This window comes from Hirundo rustica, chromosome Z (genome assembly GCF_015227805.2).
Source record: "Hirundo rustica isolate bHirRus1 chromosome Z, bHirRus1.pri.v3, whole genome shotgun sequence".
Taxonomy (NCBI): domain Eukaryota; kingdom Metazoa; phylum Chordata; class Aves; order Passeriformes; family Hirundinidae; genus Hirundo; species Hirundo rustica.
In genome coordinates this window covers 77,688,966-77,716,935 of record NC_053488.1, presented here as the reverse complement: position 1 = coordinate 77,716,935, position 27,970 = coordinate 77,688,966, and the positions used below count along the sequence as shown (strand labels likewise).

At 40.2% G+C, this 27,970-nt stretch overlaps 1 protein-coding gene across 4 annotated transcripts; it reads right to left on the bottom strand.

Moving 5' to 3' along the window:
• Window positions 1-11: 11 nt before the first annotated feature.
• On the bottom strand, window positions 12-26,817 carry FSD1L (fibronectin type III and SPRY domain containing 1 like). 4 transcript variants are annotated; one of them, XM_040089443.2, is made up of 14 exons: window positions 26,747-26,817; window positions 21,499-21,594; window positions 20,465-20,596; window positions 19,835-19,936; window positions 17,293-17,315; window positions 14,211-14,332; window positions 12,423-12,632; window positions 11,997-12,095; window positions 10,542-10,668; window positions 8,857-8,889; window positions 5,635-5,732; window positions 4,963-5,214; window positions 4,543-4,631; window positions 12-3,120 (listed from the first exon to the last, which is right to left on the bottom strand). In XM_040089443.2, exons 1-14 carry the CDS (start codon window positions 26,759-26,761, stop codon window positions 3,004-3,006), a joined length of 1,515 nt encoding a protein of 504 aa, XP_039945377.1. In that variant the 5' UTR covers window positions 26,762-26,817; the 3' UTR covers window positions 12-3,003. The 4 variants fall into 4 exon arrangements, with proteins under 4 accessions (XP_039945377.1, XP_039945379.1, XP_039945380.1 ...); XM_040089445.2 differs by having other exon boundaries at window positions 5,635-5,729; XM_040089446.2 differs by lacking the exon at window positions 8,857-8,889.
• Between the last annotated feature and the right edge of the window lie 1,153 nt (window positions 26,818-27,970).

Below are 27,970 nucleotides of genomic sequence, written 5' to 3'. Positions count from 1 at the left end.
AAAAAACCACAAATCCCCACGCACAGGCCCAACACACTCCCAGGTGGCTGCCCCGGTCTCCATCTGAAACGTGGGAGGGGTGAGGAAACAGGATTTGTACACTAGCCTCTGCTTTTCCTGTACTTCTAATAAATGAACCTATACAATAAATGCCACCTCTGCCCTGTGTGGTATTTGCAGAAGCATTTATCCCCTGGATGGTTTTGTTGTTGTTGTTTTGGTTTTTTCCTAATATTCCTCTCTGACATTCCTAGCTGCAGTTAACACAGTTCTCCTTAGTTTTCCGCAGGACAAGGGCAGCTACCCTGATGTCATGTATTAATACCTCAAGGAAAACCTTTAATTCCTCAAAAGTCAGGCTTTCAGAGTCAAAAAAAACTTCAGAATACCAGCAGTCAGTACTTAGAGACAGAAGGAAAAAAAAAAAAAAAAAAAAAAAGCATCTTCTTTTGGTCATAGAGCAGAAGACTCCTGTTTAGCCACAATGTGGTAACAGCTCAGAATAGTTAATAGTAAATAAGCCTCTTGGATTGAACTACAGACCTTCAAAAGAATCTAATCCACTGCCATGAGCCACCCCTCTCCAAAGCCCTGAAAGTGGACTCACAAAGGAAAAGGTAACTCCACAGGCTCCAGGCATCCCTGTCCAGCTGCAGGCACAAACCCTGCATCAACTGCAAAAAAGAGCAACACTGGGAGAGCAGTGTGGTGTCACTCATCTTCCGATAATAATGGTTGCTAGAGAGACACTAGTTCCGGAAACAGTCTAAAAAAAATTTTGAAAGTGCTTAAGGCAATTCTTCATATCCCCATTTACAAAAAACAATTGAACTAGATGTTAGCAGCAAAAATTTGAGATCTGTGCAAATTATTATAAAACAAATCCATCCTTCTAAGGGTAAAAAGTCACATGTAAAGGTTCACCTAGCTTATCAGTTAAACCAAAATTTTCAAGTCACAAGTCACAGTATGAAACACACCCAAAGCTTTCCTCTAACTGTTAAAAGAAAAGTTACATTTTTACATCAGTGCATATCAAATAACCTTGCAGGTTACACTACAACTTGCTAAAAAGAAGAAAAAAAAAAAACCAACACAAAAACACCTAAAAAACAAACACCAACAAACAAAAACAAAACAAAAAAACCAAAAACAAAACAAAACAAAAAACCAACAACAACAAAAAAAAACAGAAACAAACAAAAATCCCTTTGTCATTTAAATGCTCTTGTAATGGGCTGGAAAAATACTCATGGTTCTCACTACACGCTAGTTGGTTGTAAACATCCCCTTTCTCTAAATAAAGGAAAATTTGATGAGGAACTGCAGCTGAACACCCAAGATCAAGACAAGTGGATGGGTGGTGATGAAGAGGTGCCAGTCTGTCCTGGTGTCTGTCCACCACAGCCTCAGACTAGAACCGGTTGCAAAACTGAGTTTGTAGCAATTTATCCCCAATGACTCTAGTCAGGTGTCCATTGCAGTAGAAGAGAAAGAAAAGATTATACACAGAGTATTTGCATAACAGTAACATCTGCAGATAAAGTGTGAAACAGATTCAGACACTGTTGACCAAGAACCACATCACTTCTGAGTATCTCTGTCCAAAAGCCCAAGCAACAGAATAGGCAGAAGAAAGTACAGTTAAACTGAGAACTATTTTGTACTTTCCTCTGCAAAAAGAGATTACAAATTCACAATGCAAATAACTAAGAGATGCTCAATTTCCAGATATAACATTTAAGGCTCAGCCAACCTGTCAACTTCATGATTCCTCAAGAAAAATAACACTTTCCAGTACAGGTAATTACATTTCCTCGTTAATTTTAACCTTCCACTGAACACCATAGCCAGTCTCTTAGAAGGTGTCTCAAGGAATTTCTCCTTCTTTTGAGAAATTGTGAGGGAGAGAAAGGAGTCATTGGTAATACTGAGGTTTAACACAACTAGGTGTTCATGGTTTTATGGGCTAAAGGGTACACGAAAGGAAACATTATACTGGTCCAGCAGCAAATGAGTGACATCATTATGGACCATGAATTTATAACAGTTTACAGGTGGTACCAGAAAACAATCTTCAGTTAGGAAACATCTGATTCAAGAGTGTACCTGAAAACTATTTATAGACTCCTGGGCTTGATTAGAGGGAAGAAAACAGATTAAAAAAGCCTATAGTAACCCAGTAATTCCCACTGACAAGCTGGGATTTTCCACAAAGAATATAACATGTTGGTTTTTTGTTTTCGTTTTTGTTTTTTTTAGCTCTCCCATTACTATGAATCATTTTACTACTGTTTTACTAGGCTTGCAATGGAACATCTATACATAATTTTCTAGTCTAATTAAAATGCAATTAATGTAATGGTGACAAAAGGGAACCAGTATCAATATACATGGTTTTAAAAAGGAGTTACCCATGGAAAATATAAAGATTTTACACCACTGGTGGAAATTATCATAGCCTGATCTCACTGTTTCTTCACACTGGGCCTACATATTATATGAATAACCTTCTGAAACCATTCTGCTGTGGTATTTTGCCAGATTAGGTCAACATATCAAATCATCAAGCAAATCATGCTGTTTTCAAAATGCATCTTGGAAATCACAACTTCTAATGGGATGCCGAGTAGTTAGGTAATTTGCATTAGGAGAGCTAAAAAGTGGTATTTGCTATATTCTTCATAGAAGAATAGTATTTGTAACAAAATTAATATTGAAGTCCATAATAAAATGCTTGAATATAGTATTAGAAAAGTACATAGTTACAGCTCTTGGTTTCTTTTTTTTTTTTTTTAAATAAGCAACAGTTCAGCTTTCTGACATTTTTCTGGATTCCCAGTACTGGTTCCTAACACTTTAGCCCCAAACCTTTGCACTATCAGTACCTAAACAGCAGAAGGTAGTAAACCCAGTAAAATCCAATGCTCACAAGCTTCTGTGAGTAGTAGCTACACAGCAAAACAAAAAACATTCAGCAGTAGAAGTGTTGTACAAACACTACTAGGCATTATTTAGGCTGCTTGTTGAACCACTCAATCCATTTTCACTCTTCTGAAGAGTTTTCACAGCACTCGGCACCTGCAATCCAGTACTCACTGTGAGCCCACCACACCATATCTGGGGGGGAAAAGAAAAAAGTCTGCATTATGAACCAAACACATCTCTCTCCTCCCACCCCACAATTAACTAGCACAAACACAGCTGTAGGTCTTCCATCACAGCACTCTATAAAACATTCTAATCACAGACATACTAATTTTTAAGACTCTATAGTCTACAATGCTTCATATACTATGCTTCATAACTAAGTTGATAACCAAGACCTAATACTCAAATCATTTGCTCTTAACCAGAAAAATTCTTTGAAGGTCAATGTGCCAGCAGCAAGTAGAGTGACAATGAAAAGCAACTCTCACTATGCCTGGAAGAAGCACTTATTTTTGCCATGTTATGCTAGAATTATGTCAGCATAAATATAGTACAAAAAAAAAAAAAAAAAAAAAAAAAAAAAAAAAAAAAAAAAAAAAGAAAAGATTGAGAAGCTTCAGGGGCACAGGTGACAGTGGCTTCTATTCTACACATGAAAGACTGCTGTATTTTCATGTTTATCAACAAGTTTGAGAGCTGTAATGAAGTAGTTTGTCATTTTCACTTGTCGTGTTCAGTAAGGCTGTTGTCACTGTGAGGGGCTGGCTGTGTGAGAGGCACATCCAGAATTTTAACAAGCAACTGTTTCCCCAGATGATGTGGGAACTGAATTTACATGAGTCAGTCTTTGCTGTGCTAGGGAATGGCTAGCACATGTATACCAGTAGTTCTGAAGCTATTCTTTTCCCCCTATACTGAAAAGGATCAGTAAGGCAAATAAACAGCCATGAAAAAATCTAGACCTGTTAAAATCCCAGGCCTACACACCCTGCTCCCAAAGCATGATGTACTTGATGGCACCTTACAACACAGCTGAAGCCTCCCACTTTAGCTAAACAAATTACTAAAATCATTAGATGAAAACTAATAGTAACTAATCCTTCTCATGTATGCTGTGGGCAAGGTTTGAGCCTTTACAGTGCAGAAAGTTGTTGCCAATAAGCTTCGAACAACAAAAAAGGTTATGCAGGCCACTGAACTGACCAGCAAGAAAATGCCACTGAGCTTTTAAAGATGTGAAAGCTGGAGACTTTTTTCCCACTGGAAAGCATCAGGTGCTGTTCTGTCCCATGACAACTGCTCTGATGGCTCGAGCATCGTGGACTCCATCAGTTAGGATCAGTTATTGCAGTAGGCTCATCAGGCACTACCATGTGCTGTTAATTTCCCATACACAAAGTTAATGATTTCTATTTACATAGCTGAGACATCCAGGTGCAGAGTCCTGTTGGGATGCCACTATAAGCACCACACAAAACCCAAACTTAAACACTTTAAAAAATTACTAGTCAGAAATGGCAAGTGCTTGCCATTTCCTTCTTAAAAAAAAAAAACCAAACAAAACACCACCAAATTCAGTGCTAGAAACTGCAAGATTTTATAGATACTAACCATGAAGCCTGGTAGCAATGGTTGAGTAAACTTTGCTCTGAAGGTGTGTAACAATGCCTTTGAGCTTGCATTATAAAATGACAGCTGACCTAAGAGAAAGAGAGAACAAGTTGAAACTCAGCTTAAACACAGTTTAAGCTAAGACACTGTTGCTGTCTAACTTGTATTAGAAAAATTATTCTTTCCCAGGACGCACTAAGTGCAGTTCACAAGAGTGAAAATTCATTGTTTTCACTGAATTTCAGTAGCTCTGTCACACAGATGAACTCAGGTCACCTGACATGACAAGCACTTAGGGTCTGTGTTATCATGAAAGACTGGATTAGTCTGGAAGTAATGTACTTCTTTCAGCCTTGGACTGCTCCAGCTCAACAGAAATAGTAACTAACTTTTTACTAAATTTCCTAAGGTGCAATTTACCTCCATCAAAGTCACAGTATACCCCTATTCTGTCTGGAACAGGTATATCTAGAGTCTTTGCTTTATTGTTATGCTTTGCTGAGAATGTGGTTTGCAGCCAGTTGTTGATATGGATGCACCAGCTGGAATTAGTCTTTCCCAGCTGGTCAAACTTCCCCGGGTTTCTGTACGTTACTCCCACGCTGTAGGATTTGCAGTCCTTCTGGGCTCTCACTTCCCAGTAATGCTGTCCACTTTCAACAGCAGTGTCTCCTACCAACAGAAATACATTCAATTACAACTGAGTGTAGTTAATTACAATTGAGTCTACCTTACAGTGCAGCCTTTCTAATAGTGATGTCTTCTGTATTTTAAGGCAAAGAAATCTGAACCATAAGGAACAAAAAAACCTGTACAATAGAATATAAATATAAAATTGAATAATGAGACTGTATTTACCTATGCTCACTACAAGATACATTTAGCACCAATTTATCTTTAAAGGCAGTGCATATCAGTCACTAAGAGCTTCGTAATACAAAACAGAATTGAAGACACAAAATTCTGGTGTTATATGGGCAAACTGCTCCAGGCAGGACAATGTTGAGTACACAGCCTTGAACAATCACAATCTTTCCCTCTAATTCTTGCCTCATCTGCCCTTTCCTAATGGAGCAGACAAGCTCAGCTCACCCAGCACCGTGTAGGATTCACCAGCAAAGCGATCCCGGCCACTCCTCATCGAGGCCCTTGGACTGTTAGTGGACCTCTTCGGAGATGCTGTGTTGCTTCTAAAGGAGAGATCAACCACTCAAAACTTGGACATGGCTACAGAAATGCACACTCAGGTGTCCCTGAGTTCATCAGGTCCAAGAGACACACACAGACACTCTTGAAATGACACATTAGTAGATGCCTCTAACAGCATGCATGCACAACAGCTGAGAGAGGGAAGAGGTGACAGAAGAAAACATACAGAATGTTGTAAAAAAACAGGTTCTGAGGCAGATGAGAACAGAAACAGAGGGGGGGAAAAAGCAGATGCGTGGCACATTGTTTGAATGAAACACTTCATAATGGAGAATATTCTATTGAGCAATCAGTTGTGTAAGAGAATAATTTTAACCTAATGAAATTTTCATTTTTTTTTTAAATTCAGGCCATCCGAAATAACCAATAATTTAAACATTAAACTGAGTGAGGGCTATTTGCAATATTCCTCAGTAGAGACAGAATCACATCTGATTCCTACTTTAAAGGGAAACAGTAGCGAAGAATTCTAACTTCTCAGAGACAGCTGTACAGTTTACAGTTTAATTTCACTGACAAAAACACCTAAAACACACTAAGTCAATCTCAAATACACTTTAGAAGTCATTTTCAATTTCACATCCTCTGAAGTCCATCACACACTAGCCTTGGAAGAAATACCACCTATAGAAGAGTTCTCTCCAACTTCTCCTTCAGCTGCTATTTGGTAAAGCTACTTGCTACTTTTATGTCCATTATTACAGTGAAGTTCAGCTTGTTTTGTTCCAATTCATTCATCACTCTCAAAAAAACATTCCAGAAAGGTTTAGGACATGTCCGTTTTTCTTAATAGCACCATGTAAATAAAGACACATGGAGTTAAAAGCTAAGTGATACTAAGCTGCCAGATGCAAGTATGCTAATATGTAATTCATAATCAAGTTTGTTTCATTTCATTTACAGAAGTCTACAAAAAATTACTGATGAAAAAGCTGTCTACTTGAGCATCACTATGTAGCACAAAACAGAAGACAACTATGCTTCCAAATCACTCACAAGAGATATATGAAGGGGGTAAGTGTATATTGTGCAGGTACACCACATCAAGTGCTTTTGGATTTTGTAAATATGGGGGATGCTGCAGTTTACTTACCAAAGGAAAAAGTTAGCAAGTGATAGCATGAAAAAAAAAAAAAAAAAGCAAAGCCAAGAATTAAAGCATAATTTCAGAGGGAGACACTCTGCAGATTCCATCTTGCTTCATGTGCAGAACATCATCCACTCACATTCCCAACAAATGCAGCTGAAAATTTTATATTAGACCCAGTACAACTGGGTTATGCAGAAAGCAATGTAGCAATGTAGCCATTTAGAGAATCACAATAAGAAAAATGCAGGCACTTTGCTAGAATTTTCTCAAGGTTAAGAAAGCATTAAAATCGTTATCATTTTCTTTGTTCAAGTCTGTAAATGGCCACCACATGTGCTTTGTCCTCTCAAAATTTAATAGCCTTTATCAGTTCAGAAAATTACACTGACTATTTGACATAAAAGCTTAAAAAAAATCAGTTGGTCAGGCTTTTTTTTTTTCCACACTGCTTGCATCTCCCTTCCAATAGAAGGCAACAAATTTCATAGCAGGAAGTCAGGTTTTGTGCCTGTTTTCCAGTGGAGCAAAGTCCTTATCGGCCAGTAACTGACACATTTCTTCCAACATTCAGTGGCCAGATATTCTTGTCTCACAGTTTAGGATTGTTGCCTACTGCACTGCAATTAGTCCCCATTTCCTTTATCCATTTTAGACTATACACCACACAAGATTATTCTCTTCTGGAGAAGAAAGGGCAAGGAAGGCTTTCTATTGAGAGGCTTTTTTTCTGTCTAATAAGTAAAAGATAATTAAGAATTTTGTTGCCATTGTGTATTTCCAACTCTTAAAAACTGCACATTTTTTTGCTTGAAGTAACTATACTGCAATTTTTTTCCCCCACCATCCATGGAGTCACCTCCAAATTTCCCCTGTAACGTAGACATCTCACAGATGTTTTGAGGTGGAAATAAAAGCCTCCTACAAAAAAAAAAAGCTCATCTAAATACCATACTAGAAAAGGTCAGTCTGAGATGCAAAACTGAACATGTGACCACATCCTTCTACCAAAGCAGAGCTGAGAATTAGGGAAGTTCTCTACCGGCAGCTACAGAGAGACCAAGGAGTAAAATTCCCTGAGCCAATAAAGTAGGAGCATCTCCAAGACATTTTTAAAACTTAGTTTAGCTTGCTGTAATTTGTGTAGTAGAACAATAAAAACTGAAGGGCTTCAAGAGGTTATTTTGCTTTTTACATAAGCTTTTCTTTACTTCTGATTTCAAATCAGAGACAGATCCACCTGATAGTTGAATACAAGGGAGTAAAACCTGTAAAAAATTAGAATCCCGGGCATTTCTTTTGGTCCCACAACTTCTAAACAAGCAAAAGAGAGCAAGAGATTAAAAATGGGAAAAGTAATTTCTCAAAAAGGTGTTTCACTGTAAAAGCAATGAAAAAATTTGACAAAGAAACCACAACTGCACAAAGAATAGAATATTTTACCTAACTTTACATCTAAAAAAAAAAAAAAATAACATTCAAACAATTGGTTCTGCAACTGGAATGGCCAGGAAGCTTTTAACATATGCTTCATCCTCTTCAAACATGTAAAACCACTTACTTCTTACCCTTTGGTGTCTAGTAAGAGCTACAGCACAATTTCAGTTGCAGATGTTTTTGAGAGTCAAAAATAAGAACAAAAAGTTATTTTAAAGTTCTCAGAAAATACTGAACATATTTGGAAAGAATATGCCAAAGGGTTAAGAAAGCATCAGTATGTCTGTAAATAACAGGGATCTTTGGATCAATATTAAAATACATGATGCCCTCCCAACCATTGAAAATCAGGTTTCATACACGTTAGGATGAATCCTTCCAGACTCTCTTCCAGTCACTGGAGAATATATCCATAACCTCTATGAATACAAATTAAACTGCAAAATAACTTCTACCTGCACGTGTGCATTGTTACTGATAAAGGCTATTAAATTTGTTTCTCATGACATTAAGCAAAGGAAAGTAGCAGATTCCCAAGAAAACTAGGTGCTAGATCCTAGGAATAAGAGGTATATTATCACCTTCTATTGCTCTTCAGCAGAGGATTCTGGCCACTGTTGACAGAAATAAGTAGCCATTAAAGAACCATTCTATTATTACAGTAAATTATCACCATTTTTAAAATGCCAATAGAAGTTATTCTATCATGCTTCTGGCAATATAGGCCTGTAGAGAATGTATTTGTTCATAAATCATCTTGAACTTTGAATATGGAAAGCCAATAAACTGTGGCAAAGGGAGTAGCCAGTTGTGGGGACCCATTCCCACAGAGAATCCCCAAAGCCCAAGAGATGAGGTACAAACTGGGAGTGGAGCCATGGGTTCTGTACAAATCCAGCTGAACACTAGGCTCACAGCCCTGCAGCTGAGGGAAATCCACAAAGCAGGACAAGCTGAGGGACACCCAAGGGAAGACCAGCTCTGCAGAAAAGTCACTGAGAGTTTGGGAAGCAGAAGCTGACAACAGTGCCTGTGCCCTCATGGCAGAGGTGGACAGCCACACCTAGCCCGTAGCCCCAACACAGTGACCAGATGCCCAAGGCAAGTGACTTCTCTCCTTCTGGCAGCTGTCAGATTGACCCAGAAGTCCTTTATGTATCCAAGCCTGGGCTCCTCAGATTTACCCCCTGACATATCAGAGCAAATCTGTGGAGAGCCAACACCACAGTTAAGGGTCTGGGGCACAGAAAGACAATCGCTTTGCTCAGCCTGATGAAGACAAGAACCAATTGCTGTCTTTAATGAGGTAACAGGAAGGGGAGCAGATATGATGAAGCCGGCTGTTCTCAGATGGGGTGAGAAGCATCTGGGACTCACTGCATAGGGAATTCCAGTTAGGTACCAAGATATTCCTCCCCTCCCATAAAAGTGGCCTGGAACAGAGAGCTAGCAAGTTAACATATTCTTCATCCTTAGATATAGTCAAGGCTCAGCCAGAGCAGACAGAGTTAAACATCTTCCAACTGTATTTATCCACTAACTCAGAAAAGCAGACATCTAACAATCTACCAAGAGCTCTGCTGAACTTAAATGCTTCTCCTGGATGAAAGCAGTATGTTTAGAGCTGGCCCATCCACAATAGTTATTTTCCATTATCCATTACCCTTTGCTGTCTGTTTTGTTTTACTGGGAATTTTTCCCCTTCAAAGAGGGTTTGAGATAAGTTCAGACACCACCTATATATAGTACCAACTTCATTTAAGCCTTTCTTTCTCAAAAGGGCAAGACAGTTTGTTTTGTTTTTTTTTTTAATTAGAAGAAATGCTGCCTATCCGCCAGAACTGACCTGCAACACTAATAAACACAGAATTGTATCAGCTACCTGTTCACAATTACCTTATCTACTGTCCTGGCCTTATGTGGCAAGATTTTGGGACCAGGAGAAGAAACCATAGAACAGGTGGGTGGGCACCTGGTAGGTAGCCAAGATCAGTCCACCACACCTACACTTCAGCTCAGTACACTGAAAGATAACCTAACAAATGCATTTTTAAAATAAATAAATATTATTTGACAATTATGATACAATTCTAGCTTCTACATCAGTGTGACAGAGGAAGAAAAATGAAAAAAATTTATTCCAGAGAAACATCTCTGAATGAAAATTCCTTTCATGTCCCAATGTCCCCAAGTGCTTTAATTTCCCCTGCCCTCTTCCTTTAACTGCCAGATAAGATATGCCAGACACATGTGTCAGAGTTCTTACCTGTTTTTATTTTCTTTCCCTTTTAATTTTTCTTGGCCTTTGCCTCCAGTAGGATCCCATTCCACATAGTTGTCTTCAACTTTCAAGTTCACATGCGAGGAAGTACTGTCCAAACTGAACAAAAATGCTGATGAAGACAAAACAAAACAGTGAACTGGTATAATGATTACTCACAGAAAGTTATAGAAGCAGTAGTAAAACTGTTGCAGGGTTTTACTGAGCATATGGAAACACCAGCATTTCAGTCAGACACTTGGAATCAAAAGGACTAATACAACAGGCTGAATTTCCCAAATATATTTACAGACTGTTCTATAAATGTCCTAATACCATCAGATATTACAGTCTGACCCTGAAAGAACATATACTTGAGATTTTTAAGAGTTTAGAGCTCAAAAATTCACAAGTGTAATCCAGTCAGATTTAAGCACATGGAGGAGGAAACTGATTTTCTCTGGGTTGATTATTAAAGAAAGTGAACTAAGTGCTTACCCAAGAATAACGAAAATAATATAGAAAGCATGCTAACTACCCAGACAATCAAAACCAGAAAAACTTTTCTAGTACTGGACTAGGGAATTATGTGCCTATTAAACAGATATTATGTCTCTGACAATGACAGGTCCTTAAGAGTACTAAAATAATTATAGAAAAGTTACCAGGATGCCCATCAGCTCATTCAAATTGCATATAGCTTTATTCTTATGAAGTAACATTCAAAGGAACAGAATTTATACTTATATAAATTTATACAGTTGATACCAGTCATTTAGCCCTTTACACCAGACATGGATATAAATCAGACCTCAAGATCTCTCACCTCCATAGCTAAGATTTGTGTTCGATCACAAAATATCCCTTCCAGAAATTTCTCTTTCAGTTTATTTACCAAATGATGTCAGGAAGCCACTCTTAACAATTCTCAGATAACCAACTTCTAACATCATGACTACACACCTTCAGCAATTTGAAACTGGCAACTTTTTAAATATTGACAGTGATTAGAAACTGCAGCTACAAAGTCAAGAAAACCCTTTGCAGCAACTTCTATTTACAGAATGCTATGTCTGCCACTAACAACAGGATAATCACACCAACTGTTCAGATGCCCAAAGAGTCATCCACAACATTCATCCTTCTTCTTGCTGTATTTTGGCATCATGCAGCAGCACATGGGACTGTCACTCCACAGTTCAAAGAAACCAATGCCAAGCTTTTGGAGAAAGTGACTTTAACTGCCCCATTTTTTCAGGGTCTGAATGCCAAAAGGGCAGCTTTGTGCCAATAAGCTTCTTAATCCCTCACAGTTGTTTCCCTTTCCACTTAGGAAGTGTTTCAGCAGGGTTCACACAGAAGCAGACTGAACATAACAGGTTCACATATGAAGGCAGAAGTATGACGTTTAACTTCAGAATTTTCACCACAGATAATGTTTAAGAGTTGTTCAACTTTTACCTTTGGTTTCCAGAGTCACGGTGTCAGAGTATTCACCTGCCACAGCTTTGTTGCAAGCTTGTACTCTAAGGTTCATGTATTTTGTATCAAATTTCAGACCTACAAAGAGAAGGTTTAGAAATTTGAAATTCTGTTGATTACTGACGACACCTACAAGACTAAGATCTATCTCCATGCACCTGTCTTTCATTTATCTCAATCTGCAAAAAACACGCTTGAATACTGGTGGGAACTTAATTTAATACACAGTTTTGGACAAAACCTCAAAGTCAAAATGAAAGACAGAACTGTTATCATACAAAGCACCCAACACCGATGTGACATTATGGCAGCTTGACTACATGCAGAAAAACTGGTATTTTGCAAAACTTCCAAGCATAAAGAGCTATATCAATATCCTTGGGTTTGAGGTGTAAAAACCTTTACCTGATAATGTGTATTGAGTAGCTTTAATGTAGTCAACCAGCTCCCAACGCTGTTCCCCTTTTAGTCGAGGGAGCCCATCAAAGTTGGTTTTCCTATACTCCAGCACAAAATGATCAATTCTGCTGTCCTCCTCAGGCATTCTCCATGATATTGTTATGCAGTTGTCAGCAACCAGACATGCTGCTACATCTATCTCTGGAGCTTTAGGGACTGCAGAAAGACAAGCACACAGATCAGTTTGAAGAAGAGAAGGCTAGAGTAGAGTGGGCTTACAATTATGAACATACATTTGGAATAAATTCCCCACAGAAAGAACATCAAGAAGCAAACTTCTGTTCCTTTGTCTGTGGAAGGTAAGTTCAGCTGCACCTCTCACACAGCATCACTCGTATTTATTTCCATCACTACAGACACTAATATTTCCTACTAGCTTCTTTTCAGTTACCCAGTTTTCTTTTCACCCCTTTGTCTTGAAAGGAGGGGGAAACAGTTCCTAAGGTCCACTAAAAACTGAAGTTTTGTTTATAGGCAACAGAATTCTGCTTCCATGAAATCCAACAGCACTTAAGTCTGTGGAAAAAAAAAACCATTTTGAAAAAGAAGCACTTACATACTATTTGTAGAGTCTAAAAGGACATGCAAGGAAGACTTTTGCTGCAGGAAATGAAAAAGTTTTATTGTTTTCAGTTTGAGCTTTTGATGTGTGAGTAATTTGGAAGCATGGCACTATAATAGAAAAAACAAGACTGATACCCAGACAGTCAATTTTCCTGTTTACAAATCAGAGACTCAATTCAAACTCCTACGTATTTGACAAGGAAAAATGTCTAAGAAGGGTCATACTAAATAATACCTTTATCTAGAGGCAAAACTTGGTTCACACTTGCTGTTAGATCTTTACACTTCCACTACTGTTAAAGAGGTGCACTGTGAAACGCAGGGCAGTGATTGACACCCAGAGTCCAAGACTAGAAGATGAATTTCTGCCTGGACACTGCCAGCTGAGCACTAGGAATAACAGTGGTCATTTACTACACCTGCTGCCACATTCTCCATCTACAACACACAGGGCAGAAATGAAAACTGATGTTGCCAAGTCCTTAACAGATTTGGATTTGCGACCTAGAGATGAAACAACTTCACATCCCTGCCAGCAGTGTTCTTGCCAATATATTCTCAGTAACAGCCAAGGGTAAAGCATTTTAAATAGGAAAGCAGTAGGATTAAAAAAGCATGAAAGAGACCCACTAGTCTAATGCGCCTAAGTTTACTGTCAAACAGGAATAGATGGATTAATACACATTTTGTAACAGGGTAGTATCACTGTACTAGTAAACTGTCCCTCTTCTGTATTTCAGACCATTTCACCACTCTTGTAAGCAATGTGTAAACTTACAGTTGCACATACTCCTGCACATAAGCAGAACTCTGGAGTGTTAATCAGGATCAAGCTGGGAGGGACAGTCCTAAGAAACCTCAAGTAACTTCACAGAGTACAGAGGAACTGACAACTTACAAAAAAATATGGTCCAGAAGACTAACTCTCACTTCTGAGATCAATACTGTTTTCCAAATTGCTGTCTTTTGTAGAAATTAACAATATAAAACTAGAAACCTCTCATCCTCAAGGTATTCAATTTAACATACAATGAGTAAGAATGACTTCAGGTACTCTGAAAAATTTGCTTGTTAGGGTGCAAGAGAAGCAATTTTCTTTTGTTTGGTTGGTTTAAATATAGCAAGCTATTCATAAAGCAACAGATTAAAAATCCTAGATACAATTTTTACCTGGCAAAAACTTCACAGCTTGGAGCATGCGCTTTTCCAGGGTGAAGTCCACCATCATATGAGTCATACTGTCACTAACTCTTGGTTTCAGAGAGAGGCGGAATGCTGAAGCCACTGTGACACTAAAGCCGAGAAAGCAGCATTAGCCAAATGCATTTTCACAGTCTCAAGTCCTATACCCCCATTTTCCAAAACATCAGACAATCTGTATCAAACTGACAACAAACTACTGATCAAAGATTAGAATGTTTTTCTAACACGTAATTTTTTACCATTTAGCAAATTCAAAACAAAGTTTTCTTAATGTGACTCTCTCAGAATAATGGTGTGAGCTACCAGCTGTGCCATATTACTAAGCAAATAAATACTAATGAGGTGACTAAAGATGAGTTTAAAATCTTTTACTAGTGACAATAAACCTACATAAGAAGTAAAACAAAATTCACATTACTTGACATATTCAGCAAGAATGGAAAAGTCTGAAGTAGTACAGATACAGGATCATGTTTAGGCATCTCCAAACAGCAATTAACATACCGACCAGACTGATTTTATAACTATTACCTTATCGGGGGATGAAGAGTTTTTTCCAAGGTGCAGATTCAAATATGCAAGCACCAGACCAGTTTTACAAGATACACTAAGCACTGAAGATCTTTAATTCAGCAAAGGAAATGCAGGGTCCTGTACCTGGACAGGAGTAACTCAATAACCCAATAACCTAGCAGGAATCATAGCACAGGCCAGGGTGATCTGCTGGCAAACAGCTCTGCAGAGAAGGACCTGGAGGTGCTGGGGGAAAAACAGCTGTCCCTGAGCCAGCAGAGCGTCCTGGCGACAAGGAGGACAGTGGGATCCTGGAGTGCACCTGGAAGGGCACTGCCAGCGGGTCAGGGAGTGATCCCACCCTTCTGCCCAGCCCTGGGAGGCACCTCTGGAGTGCTGGGTCCAGCTCCGGGCTCCTCAGGGCAGGAGGGACACAGAGCTCCCGGAGTGGGTCCAGCAAAGGCTGTGGAGGTGAGGAAGGGCCTGGACCATCTCCCTCATGAAGAAAGGCTGAGGGAGCTGGGGCTGTTCAGCCTCAAGAGGAACCCCAGCTGAGAGGGGCCCTCATCCCTGTGTGTCCCTGTCTGCAGGGAGGGCTCAGAGCAGGACCCCAGCTCTGCTCTGGGGCACAGCAACGGCACCAGAGCAACGGGCAGGAACTGACGCCCAGCAAGTTCCACCCGAACACGAGGGAGAACTTCTTCCCTGTGCAGTGACTGAGCACCGAACAGATTGCCCAGAGAGGCTGAGGAGTCTCCCTCACTGGAGATATTCCAGAACCTGGACACGATCCTGTGCCGCGTGCTCTGGGATGACACTGCTGGAGCAGGGAGGTGGGACCAGATGACTCATTGTGGTCCCTTCCAACCTGACCCATCCTGTGAAGCACAGCTTCCATTTCCACTTCTGAAATCTTAGTTGAGTACTACTGCAAACACTCCCAAGACATTTTTGTACTCCAGCTACATCACCAAAAAAAAAAAAAACCACCACACCAAAAAAACCACCAGGCTCTCATGTAATTCTCTAACTCTGAAGACACCAGGCCATGAAGCAGATTTTGAGTAACATCAATTCAGACAGCACAGAGATCCCTACACCTCCTTTAAAAAAGAAAAAATTCTCAACTACAAAGTAATATATATGCCACAAAAGTCAACTGCCAAGACCTGAATCCATTTGACAACCACTGATCTGTGGCACCTTTAGAACACCTAGTGGATATTCCTTCCTGCACTCCACCAGTATGTAAGAGAGATTATATGCTAATCACAGATACATCAAAGAACACTGAAAACCAAAAACATCTGGCAAAGAGGAAGAAATGTGAAGTTTAATATTAAAGATCACAAGTCAGGAGTGATGAGCTTCGCAGTTTTGGGGTGTGAGACAATTGTGAGACTGAGCTGAACATCATGAAGGACAATTCAATTGATTTCCCAAGACAAAGCTCACATTCTGAAATTCAGTATGGGCTGCCTAGCACATCAACCCTCAGCCAGATGGGTAGAGAAAAACTCTCCTTAAGGAAGAATAATCCTTTGATTAGCAGCAAGAGAACACCAGGGAACAGTGGCCTTCAGATAGCTTTTTAACTTCTGCTCAGAAGCCAGTCTTGAACAGAGAGGCACAAAGGATGTGGTGATAATTTCAAGAAACCATAAAAGGATGCTTATTACTAACAAAAAGTACTAAAGACTCTCCCTCACTTTCCCTCAGACCTTTGGAAAAACAAAGATTAATTTAAATGCTAACAATTACTCATTTTACACAGAACTTGAAAGAATTCAGTAAATCAGAGCCTTCATTGAAAAACCTGTAAATTGAAAGCCAACCTATCTGGTCCACAAAACAACAACATCCTGTAAGCTGCTTCTCAAAATATTATGTACGTCATAGGTTTTTTATGAACCAGAAGGTCATACTCTTGGAATAGAGTTAACATTCTCCCAAGTTAAGAAAAATGGCCTTAGTATTGATTTTGAAATGTCAAAGTTTTGCTTTTTAAACAACTGTCCAAGAAAAGCTATCAGAAATCATTTCATGGTCACTAGTGTCATCAGAAGTACTTCAATAGCTACAAGACTTTCTACAATCTGAAGAAAAATTAGCTAGCAAAAGTCCTTAAGTACTTGTAAAACAAAAAAAGCCTACAAGATTCTCTCACAACTCAAAGAGGCAGAGTCAGCTTGAAACATCATTAAATTTCAGTCATGAGGTATTAATAATACGCTTATTAACAATAATAATTAATGATATACATATATATTCAAAGGCATAATTACAATAGCAGCTGATACAGAGCTCCACCTCCCTGCATCAAAAACATCTCTTTATTTAAAGTTATGAAAAGCCAGGAAAAACACTACATGAGCAGCACAGTAGTTTTTAGTTCCCTGTCAGAAGCTGTGATAACTAACACTTAGAAAAGAGCCAATGAATTTGATTAAAGCTGACTACGACCCTTTCACAGTAAATGCATTTTCAAGGATTATATTAATTCAAAGACACAAAAGTGATAGATTTTGTACTGTACCTATCTTTGATCTGTCTGGCGGCCTTGATGCATGTCAGGGAGAAGAGAGAGAAAGTAGTTAGTATTTCCATGCAAGTATCAATGGAAGTAACATGCAAGAAGGCCTAGTATAATCTCTGCTGCATTGCTCAGATTTGAAGTTCAAAATTAGTTTAACATTTTCCTCCAAATAAACCATCCTGTGAAGCACATTAATAGCATGAGTTAGCATAACAACACTCTAACATCGGGGGGGGGGGGGGGGGGGGGGAACGGGACCCAAACAAAAATAAAACAAAAACCAAACAACCAACAAACAAAATTTCCAGAACCACACCAAACCAATTCCAAACTACTCAACTTTCTGAGTGTGACTTTGTATTTTCAGATTTCTCTTAATGAGTTAGAGTCACTCACTATGATTTTTAAAAGGAGCTACAAGACCAAGCCAACAAAATTTAACTACTGTGGTATTTTCTATTAAAGAAGTGCTTATTAGTGGCATGTAACCATGCCTGACATGATGAACTACACACCACAGGATGCATGACCTGATGAATAAGAAAAAAATAGGACTTAATTCTAACTTTTCCTTTGAAAGTTAGAAAGTGTTGTTGGGAAAGTATAATAAAAGACACTCTCTGTGTATCAGCATTCAAAAACAACAGCAAGCAGTTCTTCTCAAATAATAACACTGAAGCAGCTGCAGAAGTAATGACATTTAAAAGATCAACATCAACTGGCACATGGAAAGAAAAATATATCTCTCCTTCACCAAAAGAGGCTGCAAGCCTAAGACAAGAGATTATTGTTGAATTAGTGAGGGCTTGGTTGCGTCTGTTGAAGCCTTGCTTCAACACTGCTCCTTGATCCAGTTGCTCATTCAGCTGAATTATTTTCCCTTTCAAAGGGACAAGAATCATCAGGCAACTTCCCAGTTTGAAGTCAAAAGCAGAGAACTTCCTAATTTTTCACTAAATACAAATCACACTGAAAAAAAATAAATAGGAAATCACGCTGTCCCTGCTACAAAACTGATTACATATTCCTAAAGTGGGAAGCAGAAAAAAACCCAAACCAAGTGTTTAAAAATTATTTAGCTTAAGAAGTAGCTTTGCTTTACCTCAAAACAAAGTTATTGTAGGAACTACTGACTGATTTTCCTGACATTAAACAGAGATACTTCACAACTAAATCCTTGGTTTTAATCTCCATGTCACATAAAATATGAGGTAGCCAGGACAACATTTTCTGCAAGACAGTCCCAGCTTAACTTCACTGACTTTAGCTTGTTTCCAGGCTACTGACAGAAAAGGATCAGCCCATCCCACCTAAATACTGAACCCTCCTGCAATATGCCACTCATGTTCTTTTGAATCCCAGGTAAATTAACTGACAATAAAGCCACAAAAAAGTAACACAGGAAAAAAAAATCCTATGCTAGTTGCTCCTAGCAACTGATTTACTGGAGTATCCCAAGAAAATTTGTGAATATACAAGAGTCAGGGCTGGAGCTGCCCCTTCTGGAACACTTGCTATTCCTAGCAGCAGAATAATAGAATTAGCTGCCTAATAGCCAAGGCAGTATTACCTTAAAATGTCATCCCTGAATGCACAAGTGTAATACTAGTGCATTAAATGCTACATATTAGAGCTCACTGAATTGGATTTCAGTATCTTAATTGTCAGACTCCAAATCTGAAGAGGTTTCCCCTCAGCAAATGCTCAGACAGCTTTCCTTGGTGTATTTCATTAGGGAAAAGGCATTAGAGAGATCTGAAATAGAACAACTTCCAAGAAAGTCAAAGCTGCATTTTGCAGAGTCCAAGAGCCAACTTAATTTTTTGCCACAAGGCAGAAAAGACAACTCCAGCTGAAAAAAAAACCCCACTGTTTAGGAACTGTTGCTCTTAAGGCAATTTGCTCTTAAGGCAAATAAATCAAAGCTGACACCCAGAAAGCAAGACAGCACACAAACATGCAGCCAAAAGGTAAAATTGACACAGGAAGAGAGCTTCCCCCCGCCTCACTCTTTTAAACTGTATCCTCATTCCTGTTAAAAAGTAGAGAGAAAAAAAGTAATTGGGCCTTGGATTTGGCATAGCTGATCCCACTGCTACCACCAGAATTACTGCACCAAGGATTAGTGTACTGATTCGGTGGATATGTGGAATTGTGGAACTGTTTCCTTAATTTACAAGTATATTCTTCCAGTTATTTATAATACATATATATGTGTTATTTCACCCTCCCTTTCTGGGGTCATCCCTGCAAGTTTGCTTAACAATGACAGTTGTCCAGGAGAAGGCATTGTATTCCCTCCCCATCAGCCTAAATAAGAAAAAAGCCAACTTGTTTCAGCAGAAATTGCGTAAAAATTCAGGACTACAATGTTTAACTTGGCTTTTCAGGAGAGCAATCACTGTATTTTTATATGCCTCTCTATCCTCACTCTAAGTACACCTGGCAAGTCTGCACTGTCCAGGAGAGTAATGCAAAGGATATTTCAAATCAAGACAGATGTCAACATCTGCCTCACACATATCCAGTCAGTATTTTCTACCTCTAAGAGCTCCATGGGGTTCTTTATGTCCAGTGACTGTACAGCAAGTTCCAGCAGCTCTTCTGAGCTCTCCAGGGCACGGCTGCACTGGCTCAGCTGATCCTGGAGCAAAAAGAGAAAGAATAATGTAATGTATTCCCATTAAAACAGCAATTTGTGAGGCACCAGTCCTAGGAACTACACGAATGTGTTACACATTTGTGCCAACTTATTCCCTTATATAACCAAGGCCTCTGACAGTGCCTAACTTCACTGTGCTTGACAAGTGGACAGTGATAACTTGGCACATCCCACAACTCCACCGGGGGGAAAAGTTGAAGTTAGACTTAAAAGCCAGATTTAGTTTCAACGCCCTGTTTCTCCCAGCTTCGGGGTTTCAGAAAGCAGAGAAATAAACACTTATATTCACGCACTCTACAATTTCTATTTACAGGACTGCACTTCATCACTGAATGACAGTGTGGCAATAGCCTTGAAAAAGGCAGTGAATTCACCAGCTCTGGAACTGCCACAAGACAATCCTGAAAATCAGTATTACTGTGTAACAAATGGGGATAGCATAACAGGAGCAGAGCCAGGTTAAAAATGCTTCTGTGCGGCTGCAAAATTTTTCAGAAGTTATTTATTTACCTGCAGAGCTTGAATTTTACGAGCCTCCTCTTGCTGAATAGTGTTGGCCATGCTCCCCTTCATCTCATGAAGTACAGAATAAAGACCATCAAACTCCTCATCCAGCTCGCTGATGGCATTGGAAGAGTTTACCTGAGAGGAGAATTGAAAATGTTGTTCACACTGGAAACAATGCAAAGAAGTTGAAAGTCACATAATTCCCCACACATACTTTGCCATGACCACTGGGTACCTTGTGACTGCTTCTCAGTTTATCAAAAAGGGAAAAAATATTAGGAATGATCAAATAGTCTCCTAAGCAGATTCTACATCAGGACACTGAAGGCTGCCATCTGTGAAAATTCCATGATACTCCAACTTGCACAAAACCAGCACACCCAGCAACTTTGTTCCATGCAAAAAAGCCTTGATTTTCCTCGCACAATTGTATATGGATTGCTAGATGTTTGGAAGGAGGAAGTTACCCAGGTCCAAATAAAAATATTTCATTTGATGCTAAAAACTGCACTCAAGAAGACAGTTTAAAGATCTGCTGGATAATTTCCATTTCTGCAGCCAACCTGGCTCAGCTTTAGGATGAAACAACTTTTGGGTGATTGACAGGCTGAAGGAACCTAAACCTCATCCTCATGCAGATGGTCTCACAACATCTAACTCTAAACTTGAGCCCAATGATCTGAAACAGCTGAAAAGAGAAAGACTGCAGAATTTTTTCTCAAGTATCATTTCCCAGTCCACCAAACAGAGCAGAAGTCTGAAAATACAGACTATTTCCCAGTAATGTGAGTCTTGAGTCTTGCATCAGATTAAAGATTCCACAAAAGTTCTACAAAACCTCTTCACACAGAATGGAAGACCACCATACCTTTCATCTAGAGACAGACTTAAAAAATAAAATGCTTTTCTATCTAATTCCAACATGAAGATGTACTTTCAACTGGATTCTTACAGCCCATCCTTTAACAGCTTGAGACTAACAAAAGTGCAAAGGTGCCCCTCCCTCAAATACAAGCTATGAACCTTAAAATATATACCTGAACATTTGATATTGTATGGTTCAGCATGTCAATGAAGTTGTGAATTTCATCATTTTTGTTCACTAGAGTACTGACAATCCTTTGCAGAGTCTCCTAGAATTACAAAAACAAGCAAGAAAAGTTGCAGCAATTTTTTTTAAACCATCACCATTTCAACATGCATGAAAGTTCATCACAGACACTCCAGCTGCAGCAAACTCAGTTCTGACAGGATCGGGAAATGCATTTTCTCAGGACAGCAAAAGAATATTACACCTCTAGGAAGCATTCCACCAAATTAAAGATCTCCAGGTGTTAGTTTGAAAGAAATCAAGAACCTGCTTTAAGATACCCCACTGTTTCACATGTTTTTCTACATGAGTCACCTGCACCAAAATACTCACTGGCACTACAGCTTCTCCAGATCAGAAAGCAGGTACTCGTGCAGACAAACGGAGAACCAATAAAGAAAATTTTAAAAGCTCGTAAAAGGATACCCAGTGGAAAAGTTGAGTTTCCTCATGTCAAAAGAAGCTAGTGTGAAATAACCATGCTGACAGTTTATTCTACATGCAGAATAAATCTGTAAGACCGATTTGTAATCCTATTCTACAAGTGGAAAAATATTTTGGGTGAGTAATTTCTATATTCCAATTAAAAGTGACCTCAAAGAGGAAAGCTTTCTGACAGCTGAGAAAGAAAACTAGGGTTATTTATGTTCAAAAAGCAGTAGATGCAGCTCATAAAACACATACCAAGCCAGCAAAATATTAAAGTACATCAAAACTTATTTTAAGTTAAATAAGACCAACATGTCTAATTTTGTTGAGCGGCTAGTCACATATTCTAAGAATTTGACAAAAACACATCAATGATTTTAAGTCAAGTTGTATTGTTAAAGCATATCAGCATATACAAGTAAAAATAAAGGATAAGATGAGGAGTTAATGAAGAATCTTCTGTAATTTAACTCAGGCTGGCTGATAAGTTTTAGAAGCAAATCTAACTCTAAAAGACAGGTAAACACTGTCTTAATTAATACATTATTAATCACTTGACCTAAAGTTTCAATTGCTCATCCTAATGTTACTTAAAATTTAGGAAACCAAAGCACAGAGAGATAATAAAATACTCCCAGGAAACAGACCACCAAAGGGATGTTGCAGAAGTCCCTCCCAAAAGCAATTTCTTAATAACCATTTGTCTTGGTTTGAAAAGACAGGTATCTGCTAAGGAGAGGCAGGTCTCTCTCGGAATGGGGAATTCCAATCCCTTCCCTCCATTATTATGATTTGGAAGATTAAAAAAATCCAAACTTTTCATTTAGAGCTATGAGGAAAGGAATAACAATCCTTTACTAGTAAATATAACAGGACAGACAAACGACAACAGCAATTATAATAATAATAAAACAGAACCAAGAACCCCGAGGGGCTTTGTCTCACAAGTCCCGGGCAGTCTGATCTCTTGGGACCCCGAGAGCACCAAGCCAAAACGGTGGAAACTCCGGGGCTGATGGCTGGAAAGGGTGGGGTGTCCCAGCAGGCAGGGGGTGTCCCAGCAGGCAAAGTGAGCTGTGCTGAAGAAGCCGTGGCGGCTGGACCCAGGCTGACCCAAAATCCAGCAGGGCAGGCGAAGAGCTCTGAATTCCTGGGCGCTCCAGTAGACGACAATTCCCAGGACCGGACTCCTCCACCAACTGTCCTTGGTGGACACCTCACACTCAATTGTCCTCCCCGGAAAAACCGAGAGCAGCGAAACCACCACCCTCAGCTCCCGGGAGCCTTCCCCTCCCCACTAAACTAAGTGATCCACCTCTTTTGTACTGGGCAAGCACCCTTTTACGCATTAGTATTTAACCTCCTAGCAACTTATGGGGGGAAAAATTCCACAGGAAAACTTAACCCCCAACACCATTTACTACCTAGATCACATTTGTTTGTTAAAAAGCAAGAAAAATGTTTTATCCTTTCACAACATCCACAGCGAACCTCTCCACCAGATTTAAAGAACTTCTCCACTGGTCCTAAACTGTGCTCCTTCCTCTTTCTGCTGATACCTTCCTGGACAGTTTCCAACAAATCTGTAACAAGCCTGTTTAATAGGGTTACACTCGGGAAGTTAAACCACGAATAGAACAAAATGTAGTGCTTTTAAACAGGTGTTGATGTTGTTACATGTAGAGGTAACAGAGCAGACAGCGGTGACTCAGGTCTAGACTCTGATGGAACAGAAACAAGACCTTGGTCTCTTTCAGAAACAGAAGCACAGAAAATGTTGACCACTTCATTACTGAACCATCTCCTCATCTGGTGAAAACTGAGCATGTTTGAAGGCGATTTTATACACATCAGAATGCCAGATGAATAGCCATTGCCCAGCCAGCTGCTTCTGCATTCACCACTGACCAGAGGCAATTGTTTTCACAGGCCAGATAGCTGGGAGATAAGCCTTAGATCCTATGAGCATAACTGTCAATTTGGATGAACACAGAAAACTCAAATCCTCTTTCAGCACAGATCTTAGGGCTTACTCAGCTGCAACGCATGGGGGAAAAGTGTTCTTGTGTGTAGTGCTGAAGAGCGTTGCTTGGTTTTATAGCAACATCCTGGTTAAAAGAAAATATCTACACGTGAGGAACATTTAAAAGCCCTTTACAAAGCCAAGCACACAGCAGCAACTGCAAGCCAGCTGTTGAACAAGATTTTCACCTACAGTTACATTTAACTGACTAAATGTGGGTTGGTATAGCTCTTTTTAAGAAAGCTATCGATTTCTCTGTTAAGAAATTCAACCAGGTTTGGTGACATTTCAATGAGCTTGAATGCCTTTTAAAAGTATCCACCAGCAGTAGACAGAATTTTTCTAGAACACCAATGCACAAGCCACCAGAACTAAAAAAGTAGCTTTTAGAAACCACTATTTTATTCTATTTTCCAACATACTTTTCTCATCACTAATACAAAATAAATCGATTTCTTTCCAGACATACCATACATACCACATTAAAAATATTCTGCAATGTTACAATTTCTTCCTTTAAGGGGAATTTCTGAAAAGTTAGTGAAATTTCACAGAACAAAGGGTTCTAGAAAAATTACCAATGTGAGCAGCAGATTCTGGATGAGTTTATAGAAGAATTCCAACAGCACTAAACCCAGTAAAGTTTCTTAGTATTTCTGCACTAAAGAACATTTAATTCTATTGCCCACTGATGAATGCAATATTTCACAGAATTCTATTACAAGCAATTATCTTTGAGCTTTCTCTCTGACCTCTATGTGAGGTCAGTTCAAATGGATTTTCAAAGCATTATGAAATGTTTATTACAGAGGTAATTTTTGCTGCTGTCAGTGAGCTTCATGCTGCTCTTCTCTTTTTGTTCTAATCTTACACTCTGAATCTAATGCACTTTGCTGGGGAAAGAAAAAACGAAACAAAACAAAAACCCAACCAACCAACCAACCAAAAACAAAAAACCAAACCAACAAACAAACAAACAAAACCCAAAAACACAAAAACAAAAAAACCCAACCAACCAACCAAAAAACCACCAACCCAAACATGCCACTGGTAAAGCAAGAGTGTGGATGAGCAAAAGATGAAGAGTAAAAAAGGATAGGAAAAAGAAGAGGAAGCCCTATAACATGTAGTTTGTAGTCTTGCCAGGCGGATAAAACCAGAATGCCTTTGAATAGTGAGTAACTAACATGACATGCCACTTCTTGAAGCAGTCACCTAATAAAAACTAAATTTTGATAAAGTAAACAATCACAGCCGTTCTGCATAAGAAGCAAGTTACAAAGCTGCTCAAAATCATACTGAAGGCTCATGAGCTGACTGCATGCAGAACAGTTTCTGAAGCAGTCCTGGGTCTAGAACAAAATCACGAGACATTATAACCTTCATATCCAGATCATATTTCAAGGAGGACATGCTTACTTAGCTTGCATAAATTTAAACTCCTGCACTTGTCAACACAGCCAGAGTTTGAAGAACTTTGTACAGTACAGCTGACATTATCAAATTAACCCTTGGTAGAGAAAGTACTGTAAAATACAAGATACACAGCCATTTTACTGCTGTATTCAGAACCTCTAGAATTCAAATATGATGAGTGACCGCACTCAAACATCTGCCTACAGCACCCACAACAGGGGCAGTCCTCATTTACTCCTCCCCTAGCGGGACAAATCTCACATAGAGCTGGCAAAGGCAGACAGGCCCAAATTGACAGTTTCCACCAGAAGCACACCTTTTATGGCATTTCACATCTCACCTTCCAAAGCACACCTTCAAATACATTAGCTGCTTAGCATAAATAAATTTTATGTAAAATAAGTTACACGGAAATACAGTATTTTGTGATTTAGGGTGCTGCTTGTTTAGGATGAGGAGCTGGATTTGCTGAAGGCTTGGCCTGCCAGCTGTGACCTCACAGCAAGTTTTGTCGTGGATAGTTAATTTCCTCAGTAATCCCTCAGTAACTCCTATAGTGCTGAGGCTTTAGCAAGAGAAAATACACTGATCTGTAAATTTCAAGCCATTATCAGCACAAATTACTCAGGCCCCCCATACACAAACAGGTTCCCAAGCTGAGGAAAGCACAGTGTCCACAAAACACAGAAAGAGGAGCCCTTCTGCACTACAGGACTGGAAGCCGAGCGGCTGAGTCACAACTTTTTACAGGGGGGTATCTGATCGAGAAAGCCCCAGAGCTCGGGTGGGCACATCTCTGTCCTTCAGTGAGTTCCCCGAGGGGTCTGATGGCAAGCAAGGGAAGGAGGGAATCACAAGGCAGGGACCATAGGAAAAACAAAACCACTAAAAAAAAAAAAAAAAAAAAAAAAAAAAAACCACCCAAAAACACAACAACCTGCATTGGTTCCTTGCAACACTAAATTACATCGATGGCAAACAGAAGGGATGATGCACGCACCATAATTACTTATGACAGGAATACACAGAGTGAAAGAAATCTACAACCGCTGGAGCTTTCATTCCAGAACCGCGGAACAGCCAGGGCTGGAAGGGATCAATTCAACCGCCCTGGCAGAGCAGGCTCACTTGGAGCAAGTGACACAGCAACGCCTCCAGAAAGAGACACAACCAGGCGGGAAGCGGACCTGGGATCCCCCAGAACGCCGCCAGCATCCCTTCCCCGCGCCGCCCCACCACCCGCCGGCCCCTCTTCCCAGGCCGAGCGCGGGGAAGCGCCCCGCCGGCCTCCCAGGCTGCAGGCAGGCCCTGCCCCGCGGGGACTCACCCGCTCCTCGTCCATGTCGGCGGGCGCGGCGCGGTGCGGCGCGGTGCAGCACGGCCGGCCGGACGCGCGGAACTGGGACGCGCTCCCGGCGCCGCCGCTCCCGCGGGATAAGCGCCCGCGCCGCCCCGCCCCGCGCGCACCGGGCCTGCGCGCGCATGCGCGCCCGCCGCCACCGCGGGCCGCGGGTTCGAGTCTCGGCTCCGGCGTGGGGGATGCGCAGCTGGGGCAGCGTTGGTCCTTTCGCCCAACGACAGCATCTCATCGATCTACATAAATATCCCCAACCCCTATAAATACCTCCCAGCTCGTGTTGGTGGTGCCCACTAACAGCACCAGAACTTCCACATCTACTTTTCCACTGAGGGTGGCATGGTACTGATCAGCTCACCCACCGACATTCCTTTGAACCTCCTCCGGCAAGTTTTTGTCGGAGAAACTACTTTTGTCCTGGGGTTTCGGTGACTGCGGTGTAAGAAGACAATAACCGAGACTTTGTGGGCGTTTATTCCTTTCATTACATGTTCTTTTCAGTTTAAACAAAAAAATGGATGGATCCAGTAGTGCATTCTTCATGCCCAAATATGGCATGGATTTTAAGGGGGTGACGTAATTGCGCAACCAAAGGAATAATGATGTTTAAGTTCAGGAAATTGTTTAGAGGTGAAAGAAGTGACCTAAAGATAATAACTATGGCACAGAAAAGGCTGTCAAAATTGTGCTTATGGTGAGCCATTAAACACAGGAAACTGATAGTGAGCAGTGCAAGAAATTACTGTGCCGTGCAACTTATCTGTGCTCGCTATTAAAATGCTCATATCCTTAGTGACCAAGAGCTTTGGAAGTTACTTAGGAGATCCTCTAACATATTACACATCTATAATGTCATCTTTTCCCAAACTTTTGTGGCTGCCTCTCTGAAGACATCTAAACCCCATCTGGACATGTTCCTGTGTCACCTGCTCCAGGTTTCCTTGCATTAAACAGTCCAATTGTACCTGGGAGCAGAGCCTGATACCCCTGGCTGTCCCCTTCTGTCAGGGAGTTGTGCAGAGCCAGTAGGTCCATCCTGATCTTCCTTTTCTCCGGGCTGAGCCTCCCCGGCTCCCTCAGCTGCTCCTAGCGCTCCAGTCCCTTCCCCAGCTCCATTCCTTCCTCTGGATATCATTCCATGATGTTTGCATAAAGTTGGATGTCCTGTGAGGCAGCTTTACCTCACATCTCACT